At 37.6% G+C, this 21,241-nt stretch overlaps 1 protein-coding gene across 1 annotated transcript in view; it reads right to left on the minus strand.

Moving 5' to 3' along the window:
* The window catches only part of VPS13D (vacuolar protein sorting 13 homolog D (S. cerevisiae)), a 109,988-nt gene that overhangs the window by 25,740 nt on the left and 63,007 nt on the right, over positions 1 to 21,241 (minus strand). Inside the window, exons 62-66 of the mRNA XM_010577296.1 lie at positions 20,918 to 21,014; positions 19,077 to 19,225; positions 15,909 to 16,043; positions 15,389 to 15,556; positions 715 to 847 (exon numbers count right to left, since the gene is read on the minus strand). Coding sequence (XP_010575598.1) covers positions 715 to 847; positions 15,389 to 15,556; positions 15,909 to 16,043; positions 19,077 to 19,225; positions 20,918 to 21,014 — 682 coding nt within the window. The remainder of the gene's footprint in view (positions 1 to 714; positions 848 to 15,388; positions 15,557 to 15,908; positions 16,044 to 19,076; positions 19,226 to 20,917; positions 21,015 to 21,241) is intronic.

Below are 21,241 nucleotides of genomic sequence, written 5' to 3' on the forward strand. Positions count from 1 at the left end.
ACATTATCTTTACACAGGCTGCAACAGTTGCACTAAAAGAATGACATTTAAACAAACTGAGTCAAGATGATGCAAAATATAAATATTTGATTTAATCTTGGCTTGTATTGATTTAACTTTCTTCAACAGATAAATCATGAGCTAAATTGATGTGAGATTCTGGCCAAATTAAGATTAGTCCACTGCCTTTTACACAAATTCATTCCTTTAGTTCATAGTAGACTTAAAAAACCCCAAACAAAGCCACAAAATAACCCAACTGGTGAAATGTTACTTTAAACTGATGTACTGATTCTGAGGAAATTCAGGTTTCTGGAACTGAAAGCAAACACAAGAAAGCTACAATCCAGCCATACTCATTTTTATTTTAATGTCTGGCCCTCAAAAAGACTGTTTGCATGGATATTTTATGCCTCCACAAAGAAAACAGAAGTTTTGCATGAACTTTCTTTGTAATTTCATTTTAATTTGTAAAAAAGCTTTTACTTAGAGTTACATGTGAAAAGACCTTATTCTTAAATGTAGTTTCCATCAACTTAAAAACCAAACGATTTCCCCACCCCGACCTGCAAGCATTCAAATTTAAATATAAAGCCTGTGACAGCTCCACTTCCCTGGCTTCAAATAATCACCCAAGAGCAATACAAACTGTACTTTTCAATGTGGTCATTACTTTTAAGAGACAGATGAGTTAAAATTACAGCTAAGGGTTACCATGTGCAAGTCCATGGATTCCAGCTACAAGATGTTCTCCACTAGTTGCAGCATGGTATCGAATGTATTCTCGTTCGGTCTGGTGTCTGTTATCCATTGTCTTTCCCAAACCATCTGACAAGGTCCCAGCGAACTGTAAGAGAGCAACTTTCTCTGTTATTAAAAGAACAAAAGGTGTTTCTCTTATGTAGATTTACTGAAGAAAACTCCCAGATTCTAGTTGTGAAATACAGATTTATACAACTCATTTTGTTACATGTACACAGTCACTCCAGCTTTTTTGCCATGAAGAAAGCTCTGAAGTGCAGTAATGTGTGCTTTCCATTGGTGCAACTTAAATCCTGAGGTGACAGTCAAAAACCAAGTAGGTTCCCAACTGCAGTGGTCAAGCCAAAATAAATGAAGTCTGTGAAAGATGTACCAAAAGAAGTGCTAGTGACCCAACTGTAACCTTTCAAAAACTCACAAGAATGTTATTTAGATACAAAGCTTTTCTTCTGCAAAGATATGTGAAAAGCTTCAAGGCAAATATGCCTGTCATGAAACTAAAACGTTTGCGAGAGTTAATTAAATTCTTTTTAGTAACACAATGGAGAAATGGCTCTATTGTGAAAAGGGTTGGTGGGGGACCCACACCACGTTCATTTCAGCACATGGGGTGATCCGCTGAAAGCCAGCTATGTTGGTAACTGTCCACAAGTACTATACACCCTAAACCAAAAGTCTAACGGGAACCCTAAACATGTATGGAGCTTTTTTTACCCCTTACACTTACCTTTAACAGTATGGGGGAAGACTTGAGAGGTACTTACAGATAAAAGAGGACATTTAAGTCCAAACGGGATTTGTTCTGAGAACTCTGACCATTACCGAGTACAAGTCAATGAAAAAGCACCAAATAAAAATGATCTATTGTGATCTGTTGACCTTTAGTTTGACGTAATCAGATATAAAACAGAAGCCTGGTGGAGGGAAGCAAGAAAAGGAGACAAAACCCCTGAAACCTTACCTCATATTAAAAGATATTATTATAGAAAAGGCCTCCTAGCAGGCATTTTCCTGGAATAACCTCCAAAAACTAGCTGGTTTTGGTTATGTGTAGTTGGTCATCTGTACCTCCCTCAACTAGCATCAGCATTCTTACAATCTTCTCCTTTCAATAAACAAAGTTCCTCCCCCCGCAAAGGAAAGGATAATTTAATGCTTTGTTGTCTCTTAGACTAGGGCTGGGGAATGTATCAGCTGCCCCAGGAATGTCAAAGATACACGATGGCTGCAGCAATGGTGAAATCCTCACCGTCCTGCATGATCACAGCTCCTCTATGACAAGTATTTCATTGTTTAAGAACTGTATATGGACACTGCCCTTTCCACTGCTCAGCTTAGCTTTGTTGCATGTACCATCTCCTTTGCATCCGTATTAGTTATATTCAAAAAAACCTCTGGGATTAATGCATGCACCAGAAGACAACTAAAACCTGGTACGAAATTCTGATTCTAATACACTAAAGATTAAAAAAGAAATAGACCAAGAGTTAATTTATGTGCTTGATGCAATGGTTAAGTTTCTCTCCTTTTTCTGTCATTTTTTCCAAGGCTACGTTTCTTTTTCACTAATGACATGATGTCCTAGTTTTAGATTCGTCTCTCCAGCTCAAAGACAAACTAGACCAGTGGCTCCAATTATCTAAACAAGTAGACTTTAACAACATGAACAAAAATTAAATCCCATGACCCTTCTTGTGACTTGATCATATGGACACTAAACAGAGCATAGTGATCACTGACTGAACTACTTCTGACCTCTTTGTGAACTTAATGTAGATGTTATTTTTTTTTAAATTAGCCTAGAAATACAAACCAACCTGAAGCTGTCTATTAGCCGTGTTTAAGGTTGGGTTTTTTTCCTGGACAACTACTTTGCTTTAAGAGGATTAGAGTAGTCGCTATAAAAATTAAAAGGCTCAATAGGCCTTCAAAATTCAAACCTCATTAAGGAATCTGTCAAGGCCTGAAAATGATTTTTCAAGAACACATTTTGTAAGTTACATTAGTGTATGATCAGACAACCAGCCAGCAAGAATAAACCAACTTATTAATATTGATCAAAATTGGTAAGCTCTCCTAACAGCTTCGGCTTCCCCCCTTCGCTGTCTGCTTAAATTGGCCAGCTCCACTATACCAGCTTTCCTGATGATTACAATCCAGTCTTTCCTCAGATTTTCCTTCCTCTGTGAAGCAGAATCTGACACCTAATAGTCAATAACAATCCTGGTTTAGCGTACAGAAAGAATTTTAATGTAATAGTAAATTATTCTCTTAGTAAGGAAGAAAAAAAACATTACATGCACACAGTTTGAAAGTCAGTCTCCATTAACTGTAAAACCAAAGTTAAACAGGGACATTTTTCTTGGTGTTGTTTAGAAAATAACACTGAATTACAGCTGTAAATAGAACATTAAATAGAAATTTAAGGATTCTAATGTACCAAATGTACCATGAAATGTTTCCATTTTGCCCTGACTCAGGTGACAAAAGCTAAACTCAACACACGTTAATTACAAAACATGAACTTCATGTTGAATTACTTTTTGACACACCTCCCCCCCCCCCCTTCCCCGGGTACTGTTTGTTTTCTGGCCTCATTTAACAAAGACTAAAGCCGAACTTTTGTAGCCATCTGTACCATTCGTACCTAAACAATGGATTACCTCAACGAACACAGGTGAATGTGAATAGGTCCCTTCGGAACACTTTCCCTGCTGGGGACTATTGCGGCACTTTTCCTGCTCTGAGGTACAGAACATAAAGTGATCGAGTTTGCCAATGAGAGGTAAAATGCCAGTGAAGATAAAACAACTGAGACATTTCACAGGCATTAGCAAGTCATGTTAAGGTCTGCTAGGCAAGTGAGCGACTCGCCATTTTCTGCTGTGAAGTTTAGATTCATGTTAGCAATGAAGGTTCAAGACTGCAGTGTCAGCATTATCCTGATTCATGATCTGAACAAGACCTACGTCATCTCTTGTATTACCCAACATAAGATAATACCATGTGAGTGAAATAACTGCTGGGTATCACAAATTTTTAACCATCCTTTTCTGTGCATCTCAGAAATAGTCCCCCTGAAATGATTTCTGAAGCCTATGTCAGCAAACAGGACTGTATCTACCTTTATATATAAAAAAAGGAAAAATAAAGATTTCCAACATAAAAAAAAAAACCAACCAACCAAACACCCATACAACACCTTACGCCCAGTCTGTGCAGATTACAATCACTGTATTACAAAAAAGTTACTTAGCAGTGGCAAGTTACTTCAGGATCAGAAACTTGAGTAAGCATAGGAAATTTAAGCGGTTTAAGTCCAGCTTAAACTTTGAAGGGAGATTTGAACAAGTTAAAGCACAACAGCAGACTTGCCTTTTTCCCCCCCAAATACCTTGCCTTTAGATGCCTCCTTCAAGAAGTGCAATATTGGATACTGAGATTAAGATATTCAGACTTGTGGAAGAACAGTGATGGTGGCTTACTGAGCTGTTAACGCAGTCATGCAGAAAATAGTCTCCAGATAAACAAAGGTGACAACAAAAGCGTGATCCACCCTTGTCTTCCTTAGCTTTTGTTAATAAGGTGTGACCTGATAACTTCAAAGCCTATGTAAGACCATGTAAACGCCAACATAACTAAATACAACAGTCTGTGGAACAAACATGAAGCTAATCAAGGGACTTCTAAAAACCAGTCCCCCTCCTTCTCTACCCTAATTTTCATAATGAGTTCTTTGTCTACTTGCCAATTAAAAAAAGAAATTAGTAACTCTGTCTTCCATCTCTGCATTTTTCCCCATTTCAGATATCCTTTTCCTTGAAACAGAATTGCAACACGATACATCAGTATCGACTAAGTTACCCGCTTCCTACCCAAAAGGCACCAAAGTGTTACTGAATGAAGCCAGTCTACACATTAGGTACGTGTAAGAAGGAGGATATTTTACTTGTCAACCTGGCATCTCCAAACAAAGCGAAGTATGGGTTTTCCAGACTATTAAGTAAAAGTCCTGTCATTTCAGGTACCAAAAATATTTCAACTTATCATTAATATGCTTTGTTTAATGCCTTATCCATTCTGCCTGGACCAGAAAAGGAGAACCTCTCCAAAAAGCTCCAGTCATCTGAACATTCATCCACCTTCAGTCACAGAAACCCTATTTCTGCTCTCCTTTTGTCCCCAAAGCAGATGGTACTTCTGGCATTGCCCCTCTACAGAGAGACACTGACCTTTTCTTCCAGGTCTACATTCTAAAGACCCTTGATCCCTGGTTTTCATCCCACACTGGTTCATATATGATGTGAAGCTACCAACTGGTAACATACTGCAAGCATAAGATACGACCCGCTACTTCATTAACTTAAGCCTATGTGGTCTAACATAACCTGATCCTCCCGAGGAGGGGGAAATACGACGACTTTGACATTTCCCGCCAAATTCCAGTACATTATGCTACTGTGAACAGTATCTTTGGGGCAACACGTAAACCACTCTCAGCACTTCATGATTATTGAAAATGTTATTACCCTTCCATAAGCCTGGAGCACACTGGCCTTAGCCTCCTCCTCTGTAGACTCAAGTGAACAGATGACTCACCTTTTCTTGTTTTACCTTTACGTAGTGTCACCCATCAATACAATCTATCTACCAAGATCTGCAAAAGCAGTTGAAATAGTATCTGTACAAGAAACTAATCTAGTCAGGTTTGGGAGGGTTTTTGAGTGTGTTTTTCTTTTTAAAGGCCCGATAATTAAGGGAGCTTTGCCACAAAAACTTTTACCACTGACTATGTATCCTTTGCTGTTTCAAGCAACAGAAGAGAAACAAAACCACCCATATGCAGTGTTTGTGAATCAAAGCTGGTGCCAAACAATAAGGCTTATAGGGCACAAGAAGAATTCAAAGCAAATGAAAACTAATTCTAGACTTTGTACTGCATGTTCCCTCTGAGCCAGATGCATGAAGCACACAGCATGGAAATAAGGTTTAAGTAATCTTTTAAAGTCCTTTTAAGCTCTTGGCACTGCCTGGCTCTCTAAGGACATCCCAAAAGGATAAATACACAATTATGACTTTAGTCCAAACATTCCATTGTAATTCTAGCATCAGAGAACGGTACATTTACAAATATTATTGACTGAGCAAAGTAGAACATGCCAAGGTGGAATTTTAAGGGAGAAAGCGATGAAATTATATACAGGTCAGTTATAACTTCTGTCCAAACCTCACAACAAACTGCATTTAAATTAGAAATCACAGGGTTTACTCAGTTCTCATCTTTGCTTTGCAGAACTCATTTAAAAAGGAATTCTTTGCTGAACTCCACTCAGCTCTCGCCCCAAACCACCACCTTTCAAAAAAACCTTGAACACCACACATTGATGATGTTCATACTTTTATCTCCAATAATAAAACCTGGTTCTCAGAGACCAAAGCACAGATTTAAGTATGTTATTTCAGCAAGGTAGGAAAGAGTATTTAAAATTTATTTAAGTTAGAAAGTCTAATGTAAACTGAGAATTATGTCATCTTCAGTTCTCACACACACTCTTACATTTTCCAAAACATGAAAATCCCTAGTCACGATGATTAAAAGTCATTCCACAGTTTCAGCAGTAACTCCCATAAATACAGTAACTGTCCACGTGAAAGAGAAGAGCTGGTTATCGCAGGAAACAAAGGGTGTATAGGTAAAGAAAGAACCGTGATTAGCAGGTTTCTGAATGTGAGTTCTGTTAAATACATTCTTCCTTACAGCCCTAAGCAGGAACACTGGTTTTGGAACACCATTTTCCTCCCCTCTGCTACCTTGACATTTACCTTTTTTCTCATGTACTACCAACAGAAGCAAGAGGCATCACAGCACAGACGGCTTGAAAGGAATAAACATCTCAAATCAGTGCATACCATGAACCTAACAATAAAACCCTAATAAATATATACACAATACATATTAGCTGGAAAACACTAACACCCCCCTGCCCTGAAATGTATATTCTTATATAATACAAAATGTTTTACTCAGAACATTATTTTTACAAGTTTTTTAAAAAAACACTAATAAGCTTTTTACCATGAAACAATGATGTTTCTTCAGATACTATCTAAATGCATTTAAAATAAAATGTCAATGCTTATTTTATATATATTAAAGCAGTTAACATAAGACATATATATAAATTATATAATAAACTCAAGTAGACTGATAGCACTAGAAACTAAAGGCTACTTTCTTTTCAGTTGTGCTTTTTTTTTCTTTTTTTTTTTTTAAAAGAAAACCCCACATCCACTCCCTTCCCTGCTGAACAGAAGTTTTGGAAGTACTGTTCAGCCAAGTGATTAAATACAATGGACTATGTCTAAATGTTTAATACACATCTCTCAGTTTAATCCCCTGTGGTTACTTGCCTTCTAGCAGTATCACTAAAAATCACCTTTATTTCTTACATCTTTCCAACCTGTTACAGGTATTTTAGAGGAAGCCAATTTTTGTGCTGACTTCTGATAGTAAAATACAAAAGTTCAAAATGAAGCATTTATTTTGCTATATGGAGGCAAAAATCTTCACAGCGTACATGTTTTAGGCTAAGCAGACATATATAAGGGACATGCTGCTAGGATTTGTGGTTAAAAAAATTTTTAGAGCACTTAGCCATCCTCAGGTCTTCCTCTTATTATTTTGAAAGTGTAAAGAGAAAAAAGACAAGCAGTATTCTTGGATATACATAATGACTAAGTGCAGTGGGAGAGAGAAAGTTGTCTGGTAAATCCTTCAGCCTAAGTTTCCTTGCTTTTATTGCAATGTCTCAAGATTGATATTTAATACATTTCTCAACTTAGCATAAAAACAACTTTTAGAGCAGCTTCTTTACTAATCAATACATGCATAGTTATGGAATGGAATCACTACATATTTAATTTTACAAACTGGACATCAGAAAGCAGACAGACAACATGGCTTCCTCCCTTCACATCACTGTGGTCAACTGTGCATTATACTGGGACTAAAAAATGAAATGTTTTAAGTATGTTTAAAAAATAGCAGGTGTTTATTTGTCAGATTTAAAAGGACAAGCTACCTGAAGTTGTTCCACAAAACACTTTTACCACGGCTTCTGTCAGTCTCTTAAGAATTACTCGGATATTTAAGCAGGAAAGTCTCTCAATTCAGTTAAATTTATATGCTACAGACTCCTACGCTTTCCTTTACACATTAATACACACCCAGGTCAACTGTTAAATACAATCCTAAACAGAAAGGATGGTTCAGGCTAAGCCCAAAATGCGTTTATAACCAAGTCAAATTGTGCAGAGAGAAACGTGTAGTGGAACTATGAATAGAACTGACACACTCTTAATTTAGAAAACACCTAAATCAGCAAAACGCTATAATCAGCTTCTCGGTTTGAGAGAGACATAAACTTTGACCCTCTCTAAATTACTGACAACCAAGAGGAGGCAACGGCTTTTCCCACTGAACAACCGTACGTTTCTTGAGATGCTGTGCAGTGTTCTCCACCCCTATTGATGTCACAGAGCCTAAGTAAGGAGCTTTAATTAGCTCACATCCCATCGTTAACTAAGCTTCCTAATGCATCCTGACAGCGGCATGTTGGCCGGCTAATCCGTGAAGCCCCCCGGTAGGGATGCCCGATGAGGTGGGTATCCCAGGGGAGCCCCCCCCGTGGCATTTCCCTCCCCAGCCGCCCGTGGAGGTGGGCACCTTCCCTCCGGGACCTCCTGGGAAGCTGCCCCAGCAGGTGCCGGTTGGCAACAGTTTTGTGTTACGGGGTTGAATGAGTGATCCCTGCAGGAACTGCCGGCTGTTTTCACAGACACAGAAGGCAGTCAAAAGTCCACAGCATGAACTTGGAATGACCCCAATTGCAGAGTCACTGGCGGGTTCATCTGGAGGACAACTGCGCTTTATTAAACAACTAATACTCTTAACAGATAATTCCCCTCCCCCCCCGCTTTAACTCTTACGAAGCTTTAGGGTCTTCCTGTTTGTTTATTTTTTGGGAATGGAATTATTTGCCCTCCTCCACCCCCCTCCTTAAAAACCCCTCCATGTACTAAAAACCTGAGAAAAACGCTGAAGAGCCCAGTTCCTTGAGTTAAAACGTAACAACAACATATTCAGAGGGCAGCTGATGAAGCTTGCTTTTTAACATAATCTTTACCAACTCTGTTGATTTTTATTTTCACAGGACATTTCCTTCCGGCAATACACCCCAGCAGTCAGTCTCTTTCCAGCCAGTTTCATTTTCTGCCATGGTCACCTGTGACCAAACTGGGGATCTGAAAGAACCTCCTATTTAAAAACCCTCAGGCTTTCTGTGTTCCATCAGATTTTTGAAGAAAACCTAATGCAAACACATTAATTCCGCCTGCCATCATGTGTACAGTGTAAACAGCAAACAACAATTTGAGGGATGACACGTTCGGATCTGTTGAACTGATGCCAATCATCTATTGTTACAGCTTCGGAAGGTATCCTGCCCATCTCCTGTGGACATAAAAACACTGTTTTCCCTCCTCAGGGATACAAAGCCAAGGAATTCCAAGTTTAAATCTGTACTATTTAACATATTCTACACAACTATATAACTTTATATATACACATTAGGGAGGTGTAGTTAGCCTTTTATCAAGACTGAAGTCATTCATTTCAAACCTACACCCCATTTTTTCTCCTTCAGATGCTAATGGTGATATATGGGATATATGTGCCTATTTTCATGACGTGCTAACCATTCAAAAACTGTAGGTTAAGATCAAATTTCATTTCATGTCTATGATAAATGTTTATTTCTAATTTCATGGTTTATGATTTGGCAACATTTTGCATACCACATTTTCAATTCTCCTTTTTTCACTTAATTCTGCAATGAGTCAGCAAAACAGGAACACTGTATTTATTTTGCAAGAAAATCAGCTGGTAAAACCCTTCAAAATAAAGCTCTAGAGCAGGTGTAAAACATAAAGCTTTCTAACCACCCCCCTTTTTTTTTAAATTGTCAAGATGGTCACTTGTAGATTTCTATATATAGCTAAGCATCTCCCTGTTTGCAGTTGTTGCACTGTTGCAGGATTCTCATTGTCGACTGAAAAATTTCTCCTGGAAAAGCCTCATTCAAAGCTACCACCAATGTGTCAGTTTGATTCTGAATGTGCACGTTAAGTCCAAATGAAAACAGTTCTTCCCACAGAATACATCACCGTTTTTGTTTGATCCTACCCATGCCCACATCTCCACGCTGTAGTCAAAGGATGTTCACAAACACTCTGTATAAGCAGCTTTGTAAAAGAAAGGCTGAATTTAACCTGAATTGTGAAGAAAACTTTCAACCAGGATGCTGGCCACACACAATTTATCCCATGGTACAAATAAAAAACAGGAAGAACAAAATAATACTTCAAACTTCTCAAAGACAATCCTTTATCCCCAAACCTCTTTCAAAGATACTGACTACAGATACCAGATGTTCTGCACATAAAAAGTGACACTTTCCATGGCTTCTGATTGTCACTAATTGGCCATAAAACTTGCTGTCTTTTAAAACTGCCAGGAAATGGGGAAATGGCCTCATCTATAATGCTCCTCCCAGCACTGAAAATTTCTGCCTGGAAATTTCAATTACTTTCCGTCTCATAATCTGCACATCTTCATACAGATTCTCACTGCTCAGCACTTGAACCTGGACATGAACTGCTAATCTTTGAATGAAATTCAAGTTAAACTGAAGATAATCTGGAGTGCCACCTGGATGCACTACCTGATCAAGCTGCAGTACCCCTACACAATACTGGGGAAAAGACAAGGAGAGAAATCTTAAGATTACACTAAAGAAAACAGAAGGAAAGTTGCTGCATTTGACCTGAACTGTATAAATCACTTCTAGGAACAGAACAAACTATTTATGGCAATTGCTGGCAAATCCCACAACTTCAATACCTAGACTACCGTTGTAAAGGATGACCATCACCTTTCCCGAAGCAAAACCCAAATTCAAATCTGTAAAGCTGCTCAAAAAGATGACATGTATTCCAGCCTCCCTCATTTTTCTGCCAGTAACCATACACATTCTGCTGTTAACAGTGAAACAGAAGAGTAGGGAGTCAAAAGAAAATTGTGAAAATATAGAACGTTAGGAAAATCAGAACCTGAATGCCACCATGATCTTTCTACATTATCAGTTGACTATTTTGTTTAATGCTCTCCCGAGGAAAATGCCACTGTGTACTTCTTTCTCAGGCTTCATATACAAAGGCTTTTGCCAGAAGCTCCCTGTCACCAAGACAGGATTTTTTTTTCAGCTACTTGAGTTGCATTTTGATCTAATATTCCTAGAACTACTGAACACAGTGTCTCCAAAGATGCAAGAATGCCAGTTGTTCTTGCTTCTGAATGGTATCAAGTAAGAGCGGTTGGTTACATAAACTAAGAAACTTTAAACAAAAGGGAACCACCAGCTGTGATTGCTTTAGAAACATTTCCGTCTGTTCCTGGGTAGAACCTGCTTAAGTTGTACCCACCTTCTGTGCTCTGCTATATCCACTTCTCATCTTATTTATTGCCAGTTTTGTTAGGGTTAACGTTCATACAAGTCAAACACTTGTTCATGATTTGTTTTTAAATAATCCCTTTATTACATCCTCTTCATTTTCCATTCAGTCATCTTTATTTTCCTGTCACTGCCAACCACTTGAGATTCTGCTTTGATTTATCTTGCAACGAGGGTTAAAACTCCTATTTCCCTTCATGTTGCTTTCATGCTCCTTTTCTACAAATGCCTCCATGTCAGTCACCTGGAGCAATATTCGTATCCTTATTAAACAGTCTTACAATTTTCTTATCTGGTTCCAACACCCTACCTCTCTGCCTATCTCTGTTAAGCACTTAAAACACCTCTGCCATCACTCTGAACTGAATTAAAATAAAATACATGGAATGAAAGTCCAGGGCAGAAGTTCCTTTGTGCCTCTTCCTCAGCCATAAAAGAAAACAAACACCCACAATACAATCTGTTGCAACTCCTCTATATGTAAAGTTTTGGCACCTCAGGTGCCTGCTCCCAAGCCTAAGCAAGCTTCCACAAAAACCTAACAAGGAACTGCAACTGTGGCTGATTGTTTACTTTCCTAATTCAATTTCTCACTGGAAACTTCAAAGTTCAATATTAAAATTAAGTTCTTTCAAGAAGTTCATTAAATTTTTTGGGGGGGAGGGACACAATCATTATTTCCATCCAATATATGTATCTCCAGAAACTATGCCTAGCTACAGTCATAACAACTACGTTACTACGTGCTCATAATTGATAAAAGGTAACAGAATTCCTTATAAGGGTTGAAAGAATCAGACAAATGAAACACAGTACTGACAAGCTGATTAATCTTTTCAATCCTTTACTACCAGGAATTTCGTTATGTCAGCACAACACCTATTTGCCAGTAATAGATACAACCACCCTTAATTTTCCATTTGGAGAACACAAGCTACTGAACTTTTGTGTTTGGATGCTAATTTCAGTGTTCAATATTAACTTCTAATTGAAACACCTCTGAAACAGGAATTTAGGATTTAGTATTATCATGCCTAACAGGGGAAAAAAAAAAAAAAAAAAAAGCGTGGATGCCAAGAATCCAAGACATTTCTACGCATATGGCAACTATAGAAGCCTCCATTCAGAGGGAATGAAATTCCCTCAGGTGTCTATATTTAGGATCAAAGAACTTTTTAAAATACAGAACTCGGAGTCTCCAAGGGATAAAAACTACAAAACTGTCTGTAGTGAACTTTATTTAACCTAAGGTTTTGTGCCAACTTAAATACACTGCAGCTCTCCACTTGAAAGAAGGCATTACCCACTGCGTGTTCTGAAATGCATGGAAAAGCCATTACAGGGATAATCAACAGAACTATAAAATAGAAAAGCAATAAAATGACAAAACCAGATACAACTCAAATAGCTTACTTTTCAATTCAGTCAAGCAGTGTTACTTTTAAAGTGATGATTATAGTATTAAAGTTCACTTATCCATCTACTCACACCTTAAAAGCTAACTCATCTTAAAATCTAGGATAGATTTTTATTTAAGATGCTTTAAAAGTCACATACTCAAAACAACCAAAATGGGTATTTTTCCCAGCCATCAGTTTCTATGCAGAACACAGGGTCATCTAGTATTCAGCTGCATTGATTATCAGCTCCACAGAATAAGCCGCAAAGATGAGGACCTCTATGGCACAGCTGAATCAGGTGAAGAGTTATGCAGTGAAAATGTACTTTAAAATACTTTCCCTACAGAGAGCACCGTTAGCAAGATGAAAATGATCTATTGTTTCAGTCAGGTTTTTCTTGAGTAATTGGAATCCTCCCTCCACCCCCATTTTTTTTCCTTTACCAAAACTTCACATATCCTAGACACAATCATAAGGCATATACATGATAGTAGAAAGACAAAGTTCTACATTGTACCATGTACATAATGTGTCACAAATTGTACTTGAAATGTTTTTTTTATATACATGGACACTCCTGACTTAGTTTTCTAGCAGATTTAGATGCCTAAAAGCAGTGCAACATATAGGGAAGAATTTATCCTGATTATTTGAGCCTTTTTTACTGTGATCTTCTCTGTAGCAGAATTCAGATGCATCCTTTGGAAAAGAGGATTCATCAAGGAATTCCATAACGTACTATTAAGCCTTCCTAAAAGATATAATTCTCTCCTTGCTCTGAAAGGACAAATACATAATCCATATAAAAAGTTTTTAAAAGGGAACTGTGTGAGACTTGCATCACAGACGTTTCGGATATATCAAGGAGAAAGAAAAAAAAATACCTGGGAAGACAGATAAATAGTACATGGGGTGATTTTCAAAGGTATAAATGGGAAGCAGGCACTCAGCTCCTGTTGAATTTTGAAAGGAGTTCAGCATCCAACTGCCCTTCTGCCTTTGAAAATCTTCCTTCACAAAACCCTTGGTTACAAATGACTCCAAAGTTCAAAGAATGACCTTGCCCTTGTGGGAAATGTAGGAAGGCTCGTGCCTTTTAAAGAAAGATTTATGAGACTGTTGCTGCAGATGTGACTGCAATGAGGAAACAACACTTTATAGAAAGGAAACTCTAAAGAAACTTACTCTATTGGGTGGAGTGGATGGGTCACAAGAGACTAGAACCACAAGTAGAAAGTATGGACAAAAATACTTATTTGCACAGATGGATACTGCCTTACAGAAGCTCAGTAAGTCTTCTACAGATTGCTTGGATAAGCTTGTATTTGCAGTGCTGATGAAGACAGGAATATCAACACATGGTATTTTGTCTGAATTTCTTGAAATTGTCCCAAATGGGCTAATGCTGGCCACAAGATAATTATGATATACAAGGTGGATGTCACCTTTCCTCATGGTTCAACTATCTGGGTTAGATATGCTCACAACTATGCACTTGGTGATGGACTGGGGATCTCTATGGCAGTTTAACTAGGTTTGAGAACTTTAGTCCTGAGCCATCTGTAATTATGCAAGCTCTACATTTCACCTTTCTCATCTTCTGAATTACCTTTTCCCACTAATATGGGGAAAAAAGTAGGTCTCCTTGTATACAGATAAGTGGAATAGGCTGTGAAAGGATGAACCATGATAATACACACGGACAAACCTACCAGTTTGGAAAATAAAAATAATAGGAAGTAAAGAATTTTCACAAAAACAAATTTTAACAACACGTCCTTAGGTGTCTCCTTCTTAGGTGGAGAAAGGATTATTCCAATTCTACCCATGATCACAAAGTTCATTCACAGTACACGTTGACACACTGTGTACGTAATGAGAATATTTCATGATTTTTTTTATCCAAACAAACATATGTTTGTTCAGTATCAAGCACAGTATCAACTATGATCAAAACCACTGCCTATTTTCGGCTGCTGTGTCAGATCATACCTCTCTCAGGCACTGAAGATAGTTATTTTCACTGATAACACTGATACAATTGAATTCCCTCAATCCAGTCATTATCAGAAGAACAAAAGAACATTCACCATGCAGAGACTTTGGAATTAAACTAAAGATAAATGCACAGCAATCCGGGAATTCCTTAGTTTGGTGCGATGTGGCATAGAAAAAAACCCCCGAACTCAGGCATTAGCATAATAATTGACATTCACATCAGCTTTTAAAAAACAAAAGTTAACAGCTCCTGTTATACTAAATAAACCTTTAAATACTCCAAATTTCTCTAGTGTTCTCTCTATATAAATTCTATACATAACATAATATAACTTTGTTCATTTGCACATAGGAGATGATGACACACTTGAGCAACATTTTAGTTCTCACTTTGGTTAACTACTGCATTCAATTTGCAAAAAATATGTATATCAATAATAAAGCCTTGAGTGCTTTCATTGACTCCTGCAGGGTTTCTGGCATCCCTGCAGTGTATATATAAAGCATTTAAAAAAAAAAAATCTACACTACAAACACAATTTTTACAAAACAAACAGGACATATAGCTATTTAGAGATGGTCAATAATTCTATTTGACTTGTTTCCTAACTATTTTTTGCTTATTGTTTTAGCAGACTTCAATATCATAATAATTACCTTTGCGGCAGAGTTTGATACTCCATGTGTGACATTTCTTATGAGACCACCAACATTGCCGTATTTTATAAGTCCAGTAACACCTTCTGAAACATCATTCAAAAGACCCATAGGGTTGCCAAGGAAATCCACAGAACCTAGAATCCTTGCTGCCTGACTAAGCAGCTCCTGTAAAATCAACAGGAATAATGAAACATCACTTATGGATCACATTAACACCAGCAAGGTTGATTAAAAGGGGAAAAAAAAAAAGTCCCACCCACAGCAAAAGCATATACAAAACTAGATAGTTTTACTGAAGAAATGAACACAGAAATACCAGTAAGATCAACAATATTTTCATCTTAAAATTCAGTGCATTCTTAGAAGCACGTGATGCTATTTCTCCACACACCAAAGAAGCAATACAGCACTAACGCTTAAGTACATGGTCAAGAAAGAGTTCCCGCACCCTCAGTAGAGAACTTGTCAATCAAGAGAAGTTCAGCCTTTGCCACAGTAAAATCTGTATGACACTTACCTCTTGAAAGTGTTTCAGAATGTCATTCATGATAAACTCCTGAGTTTCATATGGATGGACCCTAGTGAAAGGATCCAGATTAATCACAGCATCTTCAAATCGGATTAGAGGAAATCCCAGCGTGCTTTTCAGTGCCTAATTAAATAAAAGATATTACTACTTTAATTTTCATCTCTACTTGTCATACACAGCACCCAAATGAATAAATCTTTAAATGGGTAACACAAAATTATCTGAAGCGGCTAGAGTAGTTTGCCACTGCCATGTAGATGCTTTGATACAGAGGGCAATCACTCCATAAACCTTTTACTTGTAAGCAATGATCAATTATTAGAACTGCATTTCTTCAATAACTAGATAGTCATTAAACACCCCCCCAATGCAATCTGTTTCCTACAGTCGATAGGAATATTTAAAAACAAAATGTGTTTAAGATTTCATGCTTAGCACTTTGCTATAATTGATCTAATATTCAGTTAAACTGAACCCTAAATTAATTTCCTTCATACTTAGTGAGGACAAAACTGGGTATTTTCCACCCTGCTGAAGTTTTATGAAGGGATTAAATGTCAGGATGAGCTGGAACAACATACATAATTTCCTGCAAGCCTGAGGCTCATTTCTTAACGTTATGTGGTGTACTGAAATTCTTTAAACCAGCTTTTTCAATTATTTTCAAGGAAGAAAACTAAGACAGTAATTAGCCCATGGGCCATCTGTAACCTGTACAATCTATACATTAAAAAAACATATTTAAGGTGGACAAGCTATACATCTATATATACATACACATAAATAAAATAATTTTGGAAAAATTTTACAAGAAAACTAATCTTTTATGAAAGAGATCCCTTCTATTTCAGGTCTTGATGAGGGCATCTGCACAGTCACCAACATCAGAAAATGTGAAGAAAGCAAGAAGCCTGATACTCCTGTTATATCATTCTACATTGATCACTAAGCACACTTGGTAGTAAGTAATATGAGTTTTTCTGCCATCTGCAGGCAATTAAGGTAAATTACAGGTCTGATTTAAATTTGCAAGTAAGAAAGGACCTATTTATTTTTTCAGTAAATGGATGACTAACTAGAGTAGTCCTCATTATTCACTTGGGTAGGAAGTAATTTCCTGTTTAAGTATCAGATATTATAGAAGGCAACTTTGTTAATACTGGTACCTAATAAAAATAATCTGTCTACACCAAATTACCAGACAGCAATGTCCAAGCCAGAAACATTAAAGGTAGTTAGAACAACTTCTACAAAGGCTCTACTGTGATTTCTCTCTTCCCTCCTACCCTGAACTCTCCTGTGCTACAAAACTGAATGGAACTCTTTCTGTGAAAGTTCACATACAGAATACAGCCAGTAACTGTTATCATTGGGGGGGGGAATGTATACACCAAGTTTTCTCTTGGGAACAATGCCGGCAGCTGCCAAGATATATCCATATGCAATCATATACCAAAGGTGGTAGGAAATCCAAACAGAACAGTGAACATTAATAGTTTCTTAAAGGCACTCACCACTAACACTGTTTTCTCTCTCTAAATTTGAGATAATCAGATGATAAGCATTTTCGTGTTGAAGCTAAAGTGCAAACACATTCAAGACACTGCTGATGATGTTGAACGGTGAGGAATATTACAGCTAGCTATTGAGTTGTCCTCCTTTGCACAAGGATTTGGTAAAAGCAATACAAGAATGCATGACTGATGATATTCTGGTAGGACTCTATGGTATACGCTCATTCCACTAAACTTCTTTAAAAGCTTGCACATCTTAATGTCCATAATATCAAGGGCACAAAAAAGCCTGGTCAGTGTCTCAATTTTGTTTTTTGAGCACACAAGTCAAACAGGCAGCAGCTCAGTTCCTCCACAGTGGGGAGGATTTTTTAATCGTTTGGTTGGTTGGTTTTTGTCCTGGTTTCAGCTGGGATGTAGTTAACTGTCTTCCTAGTAGCTGGTACAGCGCTGTGTTTTGAGTTCAGTATGTGAAGAATGTTGATGACACTGATGTTTTCAGTTGTTGCTCAGTAGTGTTTAGACTAAAGTCAAGGATTTTTCAGCTTCTCATGCCCAGCCAGGGCACCTGACCCAAACTGGCCAACAGTGTATTCCATACCATGGGACGTCCCATCTAGTTTAGGAACTGGGAAGTGGGGGGCAGGGAATCGCCACTCGGGGACGGGCTGGGTGTCAGTCGGCAGGTGGTGAGCAATTGCCCTGCGCATCATTTGTACATTCCAATCCTTTTATTACTACTGTTGGCATTTTATTAGTGTTATCATTATCATTGTTAGTTTCTTCTTTTCTGTTCTATTAAACCGTTCTTATCTCAACCCACGAGTTTTACTTCTTTTCCCGATTTTCTCCCCCATCCCACTGGATGGGGGGGGAGTGAGTGAGCGGCTGCGTGGTGCTTAGTTGCTGGCTGGGGTTAAACCACAACAGTTTTGTTTCAACGTGCCCACGCTGGAGGAAATCAGTTGTATTAGCTCAGAGGGAACTGCAATATTGCTAACTATTACCACCTTATTATACCTAGGAAGGTCCCCACACATAAGCTGGGAACACTAGATGAGATTACCTTCTTGCTATAATTTAGGATCCCTGGTTCACTTTAACAACTGTGCCAAAACATTTATTAACCACATGAAATGGACCAGATTTTCCACCTAAGTTCACACTCAATCTGAATTCACAATAGTATTGAACCAAAATGCACAGTGCTCATGCAAACCCTCCGACTCCAGTAAGATAACGTTTTTTGGATGAAAACACTCAGAGCTGTCCTGTATTTCTGCTCCTTACATCGAGTAACTTCTTTTCTTAACCCTCACCTCAGCCCTCCCACAGGATGGTCACCCCATTTAAGCTCTTGACACTACCATTAACGTAACCAAGAACCTTTGTAAAGTAGTGAGTTACTAGGTGAAGTTGGCTGTGCTTCAACTAAAATTACAAAAAAGAAAGAATATTACAGAAGAGACTGGAAATTATGCAAATTAAATCACAGAAGTTATTGGAACTTCTATTATTTGTAACTTACATAATGGAAGAGTAAATAGAAATTAACAGCAATAAGTTAAGGCTTCTGTTCCCTTTTCTTCCTCCCATAGAACCTCTTTACTTGGAAGCATATTCTGTGAATGCATTGGCATACCTTGAGATCCAAAGGTAGCTTGTTGGAAGTGAAGACACTCAGCTTTATTTGAGGCACGCTAATTTTCAGATTTTCAAAGTAGTATCGCTTTTGTCCTCCACCTTGTTCAACAACCTTTTCATGGAGGTTTTCATCATACTTTTCAACCTCTTCATCCAGACAAAACATAGGGATCAGAATAGAGTATATGTAAGCAAATATGGGTTTATGAATGCATACTCTGTAAAGAGTTAATAGTTTCTCAGTACAAATAAAAAGTATGTGCAATGCTTATGTAGCCAGCAAAATTACTCATGCCTTGTGACATGAAGTTGACCTTTGAGGCTCGAGAATTTTTTTTCAGATCTGCCTGCATCTCTAAAACCTGAATGTATTTATAGCTAGATAAAAAAAAAGCTCATCCAAGTGCATAGTTTAAGTTATTTGAGCTTTTAATCTCCCTTCTAATTTATCTTTGTCAGCATACAGAAACAAGGAGATACAAACAACTATGCAATGTTTCCTACTGCGTAGTCATAGTCTCTCTCTACTTTCTTTATAATTCCTTACACGCTCAACTATCAGTATAATGTACAAGGCAAGCAAAGCTGACAATCCTTCCAATTATCACTACAGAATGGACAAAATGCCTACATGGAAGACATTCAGTACATCAGTTTATGTACAGAGTGAGCCAAATTTAGTTGACACTAACAGGTTCATATGTTGTTTGTAAGAGCATCTTGATGGTGTGAGAAGGCAGGGGGAAAGAGGAAAGATGACAAAGTCTTATGAACTCAGGTTGAACAATTAAACATGTTGAATGCAAATGACAATAATTTTTGTCCGAATCTTGGATGACATCATCAGCATCAGTGGATAAACTACAAAGAGCATACAGTTAAATAAGGAAACAAAAAACCAGCAAAAGCATCAAGGTAAACCAAAACAAAGGACAGAGTAGCGAACAGTGTAAGAGCAGAACTCAAAATCTTTATTTCTTCTTCATCACTACAAACCTAAGTCTAAGTCCTTTGTGAAACCAGGAAACGTAATACTCCTGTTTTTTCAGAGACAATTCACAAGATACTGTGGATTAGCAAGACACAGAACACTTGAGCATCATTGGTAGGTTTGCCCTCATTTGGAATCATGCCAAAAATAGTTTTTTTTCCTGCAAGTTATTTTATTATATAACCCTACACACTCTACTGCATAATAAAAATGACTTTTTCAACTGCCACTCCAAAACAGACATTTCAGAAAGTTTCTGAAGTACAGATAAACCCTACAATAGAAGGATTAGAACAACATCTATGAGATTAGAAGATTCAATAGCTCTGTCTTGCCTCACTGAATGAGGAAAACTTACATTACGATTAAAGCCAGGGGTATGGATGTCACAACTAAAAGGTCAGACAGCCAAAGTTTTCCTTCAGTTAAGCAAGAGGAACTGCCCAAGGAACAAATGAACAGACATCCCATTTCTGCCTTGGCTTTAAATAAACAAACAGTACTAAACAAAGTGGTTTGCTAAATTAAAAACACAATTCCTTTTATCCCAATTTAGATCAATCCAGATACAGGAACTTAAGATGATTACTAAACTCCTTCCCATAGAGGCTCAGCTCAGCCACTGTGTACTGGACAACAGCATGTTACATGGGTCATTACCTGAATACTGTAACAAGCACAATATACATGGAACAGCTTTATAAGGGCCATTGAGACATCAGCTTTCTGTTCAACAGTAGAAGGCTTCCAAGCAGCTAAGTTTGCTAGGCGTTTGAACTTACTTCATATGCAACGATCATAATACCTCTGTACACTGTAAAACTGATCTTTGTAACTTTATACTATACCTGATTCAGACTGATCATAGCCAAAGAAACTCAACAGCTTCAGAAGTAGTTTCTCCTCAATTTGAACTGTGAACTTTCGAGCAGTGATCATCAGATGCTACAAAGATAAGCAAGTCTCAGTTTACAGTATTAACACCTAAAATATAATCCATGTAAGCCATTAAATAGGACAATGTGTTCTATTTCAACAGAATATTTTCACTGGAATAGACTTGCAGTGAAATTCCCACCTTCAAAACATCTTCGGTAGTTTTCTTCACTTAAAGTTATCTACAACTAGTGATGACTGTTTCAATTTTTTTGGAAAGTGTTGTGCTTCATTAC

This window comes from Haliaeetus leucocephalus, unplaced genomic scaffold (assembly GCF_000737465.1).
Source record: "Haliaeetus leucocephalus isolate CR32 unplaced genomic scaffold, Haliaeetus_leucocephalus-4.0 Scaffold556, whole genome shotgun sequence".
Classification (NCBI taxonomy): Eukaryota; Metazoa; Chordata; class Aves; order Accipitriformes; family Accipitridae; genus Haliaeetus; species Haliaeetus leucocephalus.